We start from the raw sequence: 13,274 nt of genomic DNA, 5'->3' as shown, positions 1-13,274 counted from the left end.
AAGGAGGTGAGTATGTTTTTCGGAAAACTCTGAGTTCCACCTGCTTCATAAAAGATGCCAACTGTTCACAAAACCTGGTTTGTTGCCATTTGGCACAAAATCTCAGGACTTGACTGGAGTCATGTAATGGAGGCCCCACACTCCTTCACTCCATCGTTTTCACACATGGAGTATCTGCCACCCAGTTTCCATTTTGCCGTTGGATTTTCACTGGCTCAGCTGATAAAGGGTTCGAAAAAGGATTCAGAGGCTAAAAGAATGTGGCGATTGTTTGCTGCTAAAGGAGCAGATGGGATTCCCTGGTGGCTCAGACGGTAAAGAATCTGCCTGCAATGAAAGAGATTCAGTTTTGATCCCTGGGTCGGGAAGAACCCCTGGAAGACGGAATGGCAACCCACTCCAGTATTCTTGCCTGGAGAACTCCATGGGCAGAGAAGCCTGGCGGGCTACAGTCCATGAGGTCAGTAAGAGTCAGACACAACTAACCAAGCCAGACACGACTGAGCAAGTCAGACACGACTGAGCAACTCACACACACACAAAGGAGCACATCGACCTGGAACCAATGAAGTGGCCTTGGGCCTGGAATTCCTCATCACTCCTGCACATCTCTGGTTTGCACTCTGCTGTGGGGAGGGGAGATGAGTGGGGAAGGCACTTGTCCTGAACGGGAGGTCATCCTGTCCCAGAAGCCAGACTAGGAACTAGACAGAGGCCTTGACAGAATGGCCTGCCCACAGAGCAGCCCAGCCTCCTGCCTCCGTGTCCCCGTGACGGCTATCCTATCAGAAAGCTGAGACACTGGGAGGCAGGCAAGAAAATCTGTCAGGGTGGGGTGGTGGTGAGTTGAGTTCCTTCCTCACTTATTATAATTGGTCCATGTTTCCTTGCAGAGCCGAGCCTCAGCAGCATCTGCACAGAAGGGCTGAGTCAACGGAAGGGCTGAGTCAGCCAGACAGCTTCTTCCTGCCGTCCCACAGGCTCACCAGGCTGCCCTGAAATGTGCCCGCTGTTCTGTGAACTGGTGCTGGTCTGACAGACTGTCCATGGCCTCACCCCTAAAATCAGAAGAAGCTGGAAACGTGGGCACCTGCTGTAGGATGCAGGTGCTGGCTGTTCACACTGTGAGCCCAGATGGGGACCAGGCTCACTGGGGGAGGCCGCTACCACCCCGGGAGGCCTTCTCAGTATCAGTTCAGTCACTCAGTCGTGTCTGACTGTTTGCCACCCCATGGACTGCGGCATGCCGGGCTTCCCTGTCCATCACCAAATCCCAGAGCTTGCTCAAACTCATTTCCATCGAGTTGGTGATGCCATCCAACCATCTCATCCTCTGTTGTCCCTTTCTCCTCCTGCCTTCAATCTTTCCCAGCATCAGGGTCTTGCAAAGAACTGACTCTTCGAATCAAGGGGCCAAAGTGTTGGAGCTTCAACTTCAGCATCAGTCCTTCCAATGAATATTCAGGACTGATTTCCTTTAGGATGGACTGGTTGGATTTCCTTCTAGTTCAAGGGACTCTCAAGAGTCTTCTCCAACATCACAGTTCAAAAGCATCAATTCTTCAGTGCTCAGCTTTCCTTATGGTCCAACTCTCACATCCATACATGACTGCTAGAAAAACCATAGCTTTGACTAGATGGAGCTTTGTTGGCTAAGTAATGTCTCGGCTTTTTAATATGCTGTCCAGGTTGGTTATAGCTTTTCTTTCAAGGAGCAAGTGTCTTTTAATTTCACAGCTTCAGTCACCATCTACAGTGATTTTAGAGCCCAAGAAAATAAAGTCTCTCACTGTTTCCATTGTTTCCCCATCTATTTGCCATGAGTGATGGGACTGGTGACTGCAGCCTTGAAATTAAAAGATGCTTACTCCTTGGAAGAAAAGTTATGATCAACCTAGACAGCATATTAAAAAGCAGAGATGTTATTTTGCCAACAAAGGTCCTTCTAGTTGAGGCTATGGTTTTTCCAGTAGTCATGTATGGATGTGAGAGTTGGACTATAAAGAAAGGTGAGCGATGAAGAATTGATGGTTTTGAAGTATGGTGTTGGAGAAGACTCTGGAGAGTCCCTTGGACTGCAAGGAGATCCAACCAGTCCATCCTAAAGGAAATCAGTCCTGAATATTCATTGGAAGGACTGATGTTGAAGCTGAAACTTCAATACTTTGGCCACCTGATGCAAAGAACTGACTCATTTGAAAAGACCGTGATGCTAGGAAAACTTGAAGGCGGGAGGAGAAGGGGACGACAGAGGATGAGATGGTAGAATGGCATCACCAATTCAATGGACATGAGTTTGAGTAAACTCTGGGAGTTGATGATGGACAGGGAGTCCTGGAATGCTGCAGTCCATGGGGTCACAAAGAGTCGGACACGACCGAGTGACTGGACTGAACTTCATTGATGGGACTGGATGCCGTGATCTTAGTCTTTTGAATGTCAAGTTTTAAGCCTGCTTTTTCACTCTCTTCTTTCACTTTCATCAAGAGGCTCTTTAGTTCCCGTTTACTTTCTGCCATAAGGGTGGTGTCATCTGCATATCTGAGGTTATTGATATGTCTCCTGGCAATCTTGATTCTATCTTGTGCTTCAATCAGCCAGGCATTTTGCACGATGTACTCTGCATATAAGTTAAATAAGCAGGGTGACAATATATAGCCTTGATGTACTCCTTTCCCAATTTGGAACCAGTCCGTTCTTTCATGTCTGGCTCTAACTGGACAAGCTTTCCAGGAGGTGCTGTCAGCAGGGGTGGGTGGGGAATACCATTCTCAACTTGGCCCCTTGTTGGCAGATCTGAGTCAACATGCCTGGGGGGGCTGGTCTGAGGGTCTGCTCACAGTGAGGGAGACTCGAGTGCGGGTGATACCCTGTGAACATATGCACCTGATCAGGTCTCCCCTCGGCTGCCCGTGCCCTCTGTTGGAAGAGGGGCCTCCTGGTGATGGTCTGCGGTGGGGGAGCTGTGGAAACAGGGGCCTCCACTCCTACCCTGGGAGCCTCTGCAGGGGGCCTGTGCCACACGGTCATTCAGGGGTCCAGGCAGCCAGAGACCCCTCCACCTGGTGACACTGTCGTCTTCAGAATCACACTTGGGCCGGCCCTGGCTGCCTATGTCCCTGTCACTGTTGCAGGGCAGTTCACGGAGGAAAGGGAGCGCCCTGGGTCACTTTTGCCCCATGTCTCCTTCCAACCCAGATCTACACCTTTTTCTCAAAACAGACTTTGGCAAATGCACATTTATCATTTTTTTTTTTTTTGTCTTTTGTTTAATCTTTCCTTAGACAGCTTTGAGACTCTGCAGAGCAACTTGACCTTGAAGCTCAGTGTAGCTGGAGCCCCTTATGGCAGAGGAGGTTGTCCCAAAGCACCTGGTGCTGTCCTGCTGGGCTCACCGTGCACTTCCGTTAGCCCACCTGCCCCATGACGGTGGCCACTGCCCTGGGGCTCGACTTGACCCACAGCCAAGTGCTCTCACAAACACGGGCTCACGTATGCTCACATGGGTGGATGTCATGGAGCCACGGGGCTGGAAGCAATCTCTGCTATCCTGGTGTCAGACAATAAATAAAGCTCCATGACAGGTTTAGGGTTAAAAATTGTCAGGAGAACTTTTAATTTTAGAATTAACCTCTGCTGAAGAGGAGAGGGCAGTACACTGCTCATAAACACACAGGAGACCGCATCAGATCTCAGGACACTGCCTGGTGTGAACAACCCTGTCTCCTGCCTGTGCATATCTGCAATACCTGGTCACATGGTGGCTTTGGTTCCGTAGGTCTGGACAGCAGTGATACTGTGTGCTGCTCACCAGCTGCTGCTGCTCCTGGACCACACGGAGGGGGGTGTCCAGGAGCCATGCCACAACTCACAAACCTGGAGGCCACAGATTTGTTTCAGGTGGGTCCAATCCACCTCCACAGGCAGGCACTATGGCCAGCCCTCTCAGGGGCAAAACCTTCCCCTGTGGCTGCAGCCCAGAGGGAGAGGGGTCCCTAGCTTCTAGGGCTTCAAGGGCTGATCAGTGGCCAAAGCTCTCTCTATCACCCTGCAGGACACACAGTCAGGGCAGATCACAGCAGAGCACAGGGTGATTCAAGGCCAGAAATGCCCAAAGGACTCATATTTTTGTTTCATTAGAGCTAAATCCTTCTGACTTTCTGATTCATGTTTCCTTTGAGGGGCTACATGTTAACCTGTCCTCATGGTGGAAAAGTGGGATTTGGGTTTCTATTTCAGTTCTGAGTCCTAGTGGTTGGAGGGGTGGAAGATACTAGAGTCTCAGGACACACAAAAGGGACCCAGAGCTGGAGGGATGGGCACCACCTGCTGGCCAGGGAAAAAGGGTCATCAGGGCTGAGGCCCCTCCATAAGATCTCCTGCGATTCCTCGGGCTGGCTGCTGCCACTGTCCTGCCCTGGCCATCACCTCACAACCTTTCTTCATCTCTCTCTCCTCCTCCAACTCACCCCCCCAGACCTCTGATGCACATTTCTAAACGTATCTGCTCATTGTAGGTTAGCAAAGCAACGCTTTTATTTTTTAAAGGAAAGAAAAAACAACCACCGGTCAGTTTAGAGCTAGTGCACAAGTGAAATATGTGTAAATTATCTTCCTTGTCCTTATTCAGAAACCTGGCCCTGAGTTGGAATTGAAGAGTCACTAAGAACACAGGCAGGCCCTCCAGCCAAAGCGTTTTTGCTCCCCATGGTCCTCTAGGAGTCACTGACAGAGATGCAGAAGTGTCCACAGGGACCTCAGCACAAAAGCTGGGCTTCACGCTTGTGACACGGACTGAATGAGGGTGTGCCCCCAGATCCATGTGTGAAATCCTGATCACCCTACCACCACCGTGACCACGTTAGGAGGTGGGGCCTTTGGGAGGTGATCAGGTCAGGAGGCGGAGCCACACAAAAGGGAAAGGGATGCACCTCCACAGAAAAGAGACCCAAGAGCCCCCTCTGGGCTTTTCAGGTGGCTCAGTGGTAAAGGATCCGCCTGCCAATGCAGGAGACACAGGTTCCATCTCTTGGTTGGAAAGATCCCCTGGAGAAGGGCGCGGCAACTCACTCCAGTATTCTTGCCTGAGAAATCCCATGGACAGAGCAGCCTGGTGGGTTACAGTCCATGGGGTCGCAAAAGAGTGGGACACAACTTAGTGACTAAACAACAACAAACAGCAAGAGCTACCTCTCTGTGTCATCACGTGAGGACACAGTGAGAAAGAGCCGCTAGGACCCAGGAAGAGGGCCCTCGCCGGGTACCGAATCTGCTGGCATCCTGATCTTGGATTTCCAACCTCCGGACTGTGAGAAATAAATATCTGTTTGTTATAAGCTACCCAGCCTGGGGTGCTCTATTGTAACAGCCCAAGCAGATTAAGACACACTATGTGAACAAACAAACAAAGAAAATCCAGTTTTAAAATAACGCCAAAGGGATAAATACATGTTCGTTACGGAAATGTTTGCAGATTCGAAGCACTGTGCATGAAGACATAAAATACTCAGAATCTCTACATGCAGAGGCAGGGTTTCCTTTCACTCATTAAGTTGCAAAACTGTCCTGAGCATAGTCATCAGTTCAGATCAGTTCAGTCGCTCAGTCGTGTCCGACTCTTTGCGACCCCATGAATCCCAGCATGCCAGGCCTCCCTGTCCATCACCAACTCCTGGAGTTAACCCAAACCCATGTCCATCGAGTCGGTGATGCCATCCAACCATCTCATCCTCTGTCGTCCCCTTCTCCTCCTGCCCACAATCCTTCCCAGCATTAGGGTCTTTTCCAAAGAGTCAACTCTTCGCATGAGATGGCCAAAGTATTGGAGTTTCAGTTTCAACATCAGTCCTTCCAATGAACACCCAGGACTGATCTCCTTTAGGATGGACTGGTTGGATCTTCTTGCACTCCAAGGGACTCTCAAGAGTCTTCTCCAACACCACAGTCCAAAAGCATCAATTCTCTGGTGCTCAGCTTTCTTCACTGTCCAACTCTCACATCCATACATGACCACTGGAAAAACCATAGCCTTGACTAGACCGACCTTTGTTGGCAAAGTAATGTCTCTGCTTTTAAATATGCTATCTAGGCTGGTCATAACCTTCCTTCCAAGGAGTAAACGTCTTTTAATGTCATGCACGGAGCTTAATGGATGATTTGGCGGTGTTCTTTCTGGACTTTTCCTGCCAGGTTTTATTTTGAGATATTCCTTTGTAGAGTTTCCTTAGGGGAGCCTGGTAAGTACGCCTGTCCCCCAGGGGCGAGGGCACGATGAACCTGTACATCGCCGAGTCACTCTGCTGCGGGCGCCAACCGCACAGGTGTGGAAGGGTTTCCAGAGAAAGGGAGGCGTTAGGATGAGGGTCTTACTTGGGATCACGGTGGAAGGTCAAGATCATAGGGCAGAAATGTGGAGCTTGGCAGCCTATTGCAAAAGCAGCAAGTTCCTCCTTCTTCTTCAAACACAAGTGACCAGGATCAGGGCAGCAACTAGCCCAGCCCCTTTTTGCCATTCCCACCCTGTCTCTCCTTTTTCCTCCAGCAGTGGCTTGGAAACCAAGCCTGGGGGGGTGGCAGCAATGGCTTTAATTAGTGAATGATTCTGTTACCTCCTCCACCACATTCCTGGCCCTCTCGGTTTTGGTTTCCTAACACTTGGGCAATGTGCTGCCTTTTCTCATTTGCCTGCAGCTTAGATTGGAGACCACATACATGGTTTAATAGCATCTTTCTTAGCGGTTTTCCCAATTATAAGACTGTTGCAAAAGGGGAAACCTCTTGTAAGACCCACAAGTCCTGTTTTCCCAAGCCATTGATATAAAAGACTTTTAAACTACATTGACAGAGAATTCCTGCGCCTCCTGGGTCTGAGTATGTGAGTACATTTTAGCCCAAATGACCTGAGAGTCCAACATCTAGTTTTGGTTCTGATGAGAGCCAGGCCGGCATTGGGCTGTTGGGCTGGGGCTCCTGTCACAAGGCTGCAGTTTGGGGTGGGGACACACCAGTCTGTGCAGCCTGAAGTCACCACCAGGGGATGCCATTGGCAAACAGTAAGTCAGCACCAGAGTTGCAGGCCTGGGAGCGGATGCTGCCCCACTAGGGCTGCTCTCCAGTGTCGCTGGGATCTCTAGGAAGTTGAAGAGCCTGCCACAGGCCAGTGGGGCAGGTCAAGGGTTCCTGGAAGCCCCCAGTTTCCATAATCTTTTCACCACCGAAAGATTTATGGATGTGATTCAGTCGTGTATTTAGGTGCTGGTTTTGTCTAGTCCTGGGCCTTTAAACAAAAGTGCAACGCACAGCAGGAACAGGGGCACCTGAGAAGGGTCCTTGTCATATGTATGCTCTTGCTTCCAGGCGAGGTCCTCATTCGGCCAGGGGGTGGGCATATTCTTCCCACCTGGAGCTGGGAGCTGAGCCATTAGGTAAAGTAGGAGGCGTGGCTGTGATGCCTCCGTGGGGCAGAGTGGGTGCCTGTCAATGTCCCTTCATGGCACATCCCCCTGATATTCCCTCTGAGAGTCCTCTCACCATTCCCCTCAAGTTCCCCACATGGCTGTTCCCCTTGATATTCTCCTCATGGCATCTCCTCAGGATGTTCCCTCCTGGCTTCCCTGGATGATGTTTCTTTCCTCACGGTGTCTCCTCCTCATTATCCCCTCATGAAGTCCCCTGATCCTGTTCCCCTCATAGTGTACCCAATGGTTTCCCCCATGGTGTCTCCTCATGATGTTCCCTTCATGGCTGGCCTCATGGTGACCACTCATGACATCCCCTGATGATGTTTCCCTCATGGTGTCTCCTTGTGGCATCCTCTCATGATTATCCCTTCATAGTGTCTCCTCTTTGGGTCCTCTCGTGATTCCCTTCAGGATATCCCCTCATGGCATCCCCCACCGTGTCCAGCAGTGGGGTCCGTGGCAGTGACGAGAGCTGCCCACATATATCCTGTGGTTTCTCCAGTGCAGGATAGTCTACAGCCTATGGGCAGGATCATCTTGGAGTGAAAGCTGAGTGAGTGTGACCTGTGCCTGATTCAAAAGTCTGAACCTCCCAACTCATTCTCCATACAAGTTTGGTTTTTCTCTCACTTCAAAACAAATAAATTAAACTGAAATAAATCTTAGAAACTGTTTTTAACTGCAAAATGTGTTATTCATCGAGCGCCTCAACCGTTCACTCAGATGACAGACAGTTATGAGCCCGGGCTCCGTTAGGGCAGGCTGCCAGTCACTGAGGGCACATTGCTATGGTTTGCCCAGAACGTTTAATCCTCAGCATTTTCTCTTAGCTTCCTACAATGTCAGTTTTCAAGGAGATGATATTTTTACAGGGTGGTCAGAGGAAAAAAAGAAAGTCTACCAGAAGCATCCCAGGTTAACGTGATTCGTGTTTGGTGTATTTAAGCGAAGGGGTCCATGGCTGATGTGTTCCATATCCGTGGGGCCACCTCTCCATTTCTCAGGTGGGGCCAGAGTGGGAGGTTTTGTCCAGATCAGCATCATTCAGACCTTTAGGATCAGACCTTTCCTTAATCCATGCACCCCAGAAGCATGAATCCTAAGTCCCCTCGGTGGCCTGGTAGGGAGGGGAGGGGGTAGCTGGGCCCAGGTCTCAGGGCTCAGGCCCTGCTCTGTGCCTCAAGGGAACCAGGGGAACCCCAGCCTGGGTCACAGAGCAGCATCCGTCCCTGCTGGTGGTGGCAGCGGGGACACACAGAGACCTGAGAGCCAGGACAGAAGGTGTACCTCCCCCACCACCTGTGCGTTGGGGAGACAGCGAGGCGGGAGTCAGAGGGAATCTGAGCAGAGGTGTGGTGCTGCCTTCCCTCTTTGGGAACTTCCCAGCAGGGGAGCCTGTGACCCCAACTCCAAAGGTACCCCGACTTCCACATGTCTCTAGGCAGCAGAGCGGGGAGCACCGACAGGGCCACGGCCCAGGGGCACACTGGGCTGGTGGCAGAGGTAACGGCCTGACTCTTGGTGGAAGTGACAAGACTAAGCTTTCTGCCAGTGGTGGGAGCAGGGAGCCATCGATGGCAAACAACTCTCAGTGACAGTGGTGACAGCCGCCCAGTCCCTTCCGTCCCCTCACTTGCCACCCCCCACCCAGCCTGCAGTAACCCTGCCTGCCTCAGGCACCCATGAGACAAAGGGCATGAACCCACAGCCACTCTCTTCCTACATGGGGAGATGGGCACACTCACCATGAACTGGGAGGGCAGGATGTATGAAACCAGAACCCTTTGCAAGAATAGGTTGTTTTTAGCCATGATGGGGAGATGGACATTTTGAGATATCTGGTTTCAGCTGCTAGCTGCCCACGTAACCTTTATGAAAGAAAAAAACAATATTGCTACATTCCCGGGAAATAAATACTGTAAGCCCAGGTGGTCTTTGTGGCCACGGGATGTGGCTGGGAACCCCAAACACTGGAGGAGGGTCAGCCAGATGCAAATGCAGTTTCGAGGGACACTCTGTAGCTTCCCTGGTGGCTCAGATGGTAAAGAAACCACCCTCAATGCAGGTGACCCGGGTTCATTTCCTGAGTCAGGAAGTTCCCCTGGAAATTGGAAAAGGGAATGGCTACCCACTCCAGTCTTCTTGCCTGGAGAATCCCATGGACAGAAGCATCTGGCAGACTACAGTCTATAGTGTTGCAAAGAGTTGGACATGACTGAGCACACATACACCTTTGCTTCCATCCTTCCCACACAGTGTCACCCTCAGGTTTCCTAACCATCACTAATCTAGAAGCTATAGATTCTTAGCCATCCTGGACAACTGTGACCCATGAAGTAGGGGTTGCTAGGATTGATTTGTCTCTGAGAGGGAGAGGACAAGGAGAATTGACAAAGATTTTCTGCGGAAGAGCTCTGAACAACAGCTTGTTGCAATCTCGATGACTTTATTCAGTTTAAAATGACACACAGAGAGACAGAAACTAAGTAGCCAAACCACATAAAATAGCCAGTCTTTGAAACAAGGTCTCTCACACTGCAGAGTCCTCGGTGCTGATAACCAGGTCCTGTGGAGCCCAGAGCCCACTGAGTAAAGACAAGCACATATTCCTGTGGTCCCGACCCCACCACCGTGTTCCCAGGAGTGAGTCACACTTCAGACATCCCTCCTCAGGGTAGGGCTGTTACACAGATCGATTCCCTGTTCCTGTCTTCACACATCACACAGCATCCATTCACTCAGCACATCCCAAATAGCTCAGATTCCTAACTCCATGACATCTGACAGAGAAGTTCCCTCCCAGTTATAGGTATTTGTGTCCCTTTCTCCTGATACTGGGCCCCCATTTCTCAGTCTCTGGGCCACTCACCATTCTTCCTCTCCAGGCCCAAGTCCACATTCACTGCTAATGGCTACCTTGGCTGTTGTGGAGGGGTCAGTCCTTCCCAGCCTCTGGTGTCCTAGGGAAGCCAGGGCAATGGTGACCATGTGGACCTCAGTCCCTCAGTTCTGGGACTCTGGGTTGAGGGGCTGGAAACCTGGCAGCTCTCCCAGGGCCGAGGCTCCCACAGCAACCAGGCTCTCCTCAGGCGTTCTGGGCCCACTGGTGCTGGCATCCCATCCTTGGGTGGAGGAGTGTGGCCTAGAGGCTGAGTCCCCCTCCGCTGCCTCCCTCTTGTCCCAGGGTGAAAAAGAGAGGATGGTGAGTCCCCTCTTAAGCAGGACCAACTCCGCAGGCAACAGATCTACATTCTGCTCCAGAGAAGAGGATTCCAGAATGCTTAGCTTCCAGTGGTGCAGGTCTTGCATCTGGGGTACATCTTGAAGTCTCACCACCCACCACTCATCAGGCTCCAGCAGCAGTTTCCAACACTGGCCTGGCGTCCTCCAGGCCCTTCTTGGCTTCATCTTCTGGAGGTAGATGACATCACAGCAGCCCACCAGGGAGAGGACCTGCAGGCCCAGCAACCAGGCCTCAGTCTCAGCAGGGTCCACATTCCGAGTGGTGCCCAGCTCCAGTACCATGGGCTCCCCGAGGGGCAGGTCCACTTTGAAAAACCCTCGCCATGGAGGAAGGGGGCTTGGCCAGTGGGAGCAGGTAGGGAGTCCCTCAAGTCTCCAGGGAAGGCCCTGGGTCCAGTCAGCATCTTCAGCCCCGAGGCCCAGGGGTACCGCATCCTGAGGCTGCAGCTCGGTTGGCACAATGTGATTGTGCAAGCCCACATCTTCTGACTCCACAGCACCTGACACCAGGGTGCCTGACCCCCAGCCCACAGCCCCGCCCTGTGCAGGCTGCCCTTGGCCCTGCCCCCAGCTTGGCCCCATCCCCGGGGATGACGCCTGCTCAGACCACGCCTCGGAATCGTCCATCAGCTCAGAGTCCCAATCTTCTTCTTCCCAGTCTTCCGACTCCAGCATCCGTCTAAAGTCCAGAAAGGCAACCTTGAAGCAAGCGAAGCAGAGCCTTAGCTGGCTGCCATGTTGAAGCTGATACATCCAGGACACATAGAGGTAGGACAGGCCCTCTGTCACATACCGCTTGCTGACTGGAGGGCACATGGCCAAGCTGCCTGCCTCCAGAGACAGCAGGAGCAGGATTGGCTGTGATCTTAGGGGGTCTGGCACACAGGCGGAGGCACAGTGAGGTTCAAGGGGCAGGGAGGAGGGGGAAGAGAACAGAGAGGAGAAAGATGAGGATCACCAAGAGAAGAATTTGGGGTGGGGGTGGATGAACTGGGTCAAAATAGAGGTTGGGAGGGAAGAAACTCTGGAATTAACTTCAGCTGATGCAAGTGTTCTGTCCTCTGGGAGCTGCAAAGAAAAGCAGTGAGGTTAGGGCAGGCAGGTGGGAACAGGTGCCCTGCAGGGAGGAGCAGGGCACAGGGGGGCCTTGGGCTCAGACCTGGCCCTTTTACTCTGTCTCTGCTCAGTTTAGCTGACCTTGGGCCTGTGGACCACACAGCCTCCTCTCACCCCTCCAACTCCCCACCTCCCCCACCTCAGGGATCCCGACAGCAGGTCAGCCTCGCCTGGGGGAAACTAAGGGAGCCTGACAGAACCTGAGACAACCTGAGAGAATCTGTCAGAACCTGAGGGAACTTATCAGAATCTAACCAAATGGTTAACCTGACTTAACGAGATGGAGCATAACAGAACCACCGGCACCTGAGCTGGCCCGTCTGGCCTGAGGCCACACAGGAACCTGGGGCTTTTCAGCCTCCAAGCCCCATACTCTGCCAGCCTGTAGGCCCCAGACACACTTCTTACTCCGAAGGGCTCTCACCCTCTCTGGTGCCTCCCTCCTGTGGGTAACCCTGAGGGGAAAGGAGGGATCAGAGCCAGCCTGAGCATTTAAAGGGCCATTCCCCATGTTGCTCTGGGCTCATTTGCGTATTTCCCATGAGCCTCAGCCGACCAGGAAATGAAACTGCTGAGTCATCCTCCCTCCCCACCCCCATCTCAGAAGAGTCTGTGTAGCCCCCAGGGAGGGCAGTCTTATTCCCCTAACGCTGTCCCCAGGGTGATTGTGTCTGTGAGAAGACTATCCCTGTCACTCTTTCAATCCACAGGTTTCTGAAATTGTGCAGGTGAGCGTCTCCCTTTTGGTCATTGTCCCATCCCGGGTCCTGGGTGACCTGGTCAAGGGCCCTGTCCTTCAATGGTTGAAATGGATTCTTCCTTTGTATCTTTTGGTTAAATTTTTTTTTTTTTTTTAATGAATATCAGAAACTGATTGCCAGTTATTTATGTTTTAAGCACTGAGGAATGGAATATTTTCTGGCATATCAATAAACAAGGATGTCACTGTCATCAGTGGATTGCAGCCCTCCGATATGAGCCAGTGAGCCCTGAGGGAACTCAGGAAGGAGAATACCTGCCATCTAGACTGTAGCAACTCCCTACCAGTGAGCCCTGAGGAAAGAAAGTTCAGGATGTGAAAACAGAGAAAATTGGCCCCACAGAGCTGAGGTGCATATCAAAGGAATGATTTCAGCGAGAAAAGACATTTGCATCTTCCCATATACAGAAACAGGCTAAATTCCTTAATTTGGGTTATCTGGTTTTCTTTAATTTACAAAAAAACTTTTGACATCCTGGCTACCTGTCCTTTGTTGCAAAACTTCTACATAACCTGCTCCCCCACCTCTGCCTCCTTGGAACAAACAGTTCTCTCACGCTTGTTTCAGATTCTGCCTCCTCCGCTTAAGTCCTAAAAATTTCTGCTGAATAAAACATAGCTTTCAACCTTTAGATTGTGTGTATTTATTCAATCGACAGCACATTTCTGTCTCTTTAGCTCTTCTCAGAGCTAAA

At 51.4% G+C, this 13,274-nt stretch overlaps 1 protein-coding gene across 1 annotated transcript; it reads right to left on the bottom strand.

The window, feature by feature from the left end:
* Window positions 1-9,889: 9,889 nt before the first annotated feature.
* LOC145540953 (testis-expressed protein 19.2-like) lies at window positions 9,890-12,267 on the bottom strand. The gene is made up of 2 exons (XM_081576113.1): window positions 12,244-12,267; window positions 9,890-11,771 (listed from the first exon to the last, which is right to left on the bottom strand). Exon 2 carries the CDS (start codon window positions 11,517-11,519, stop codon window positions 10,464-10,466), a length of 1,056 nt encoding a protein of 351 aa, XP_081432239.1. The 5' UTR covers window positions 11,520-11,771; window positions 12,244-12,267; the 3' UTR covers window positions 9,890-10,463.
* Window positions 12,268-13,274: the final 1,007 nt, after the last annotated feature.

Source organism: Giraffa tippelskirchi, chromosome 3 (genome assembly GCF_054371585.1).
Source record: "Giraffa tippelskirchi isolate mGirTip1 chromosome 3, T2T-mGirTip1v1.2.pri, whole genome shotgun sequence".
NCBI classification, from domain to species: Eukaryota; Metazoa; Chordata; class Mammalia; order Artiodactyla; family Giraffidae; genus Giraffa; species Giraffa tippelskirchi.
The sequence above is the reverse complement of the archived record's forward strand: the minus strand, read 5'-3'. Positions and strand labels throughout refer to the sequence as shown.

What these genes read in the sequence shown, in the direction of transcription:
- LOC145540953 (XM_081576113.1), bottom strand. Translation starts at nt 11,519, where the DNA reads ATGTGCCCTCCAGTCAGCAAGCGGTATGTGACAGAGGGCCTGTCCTAC.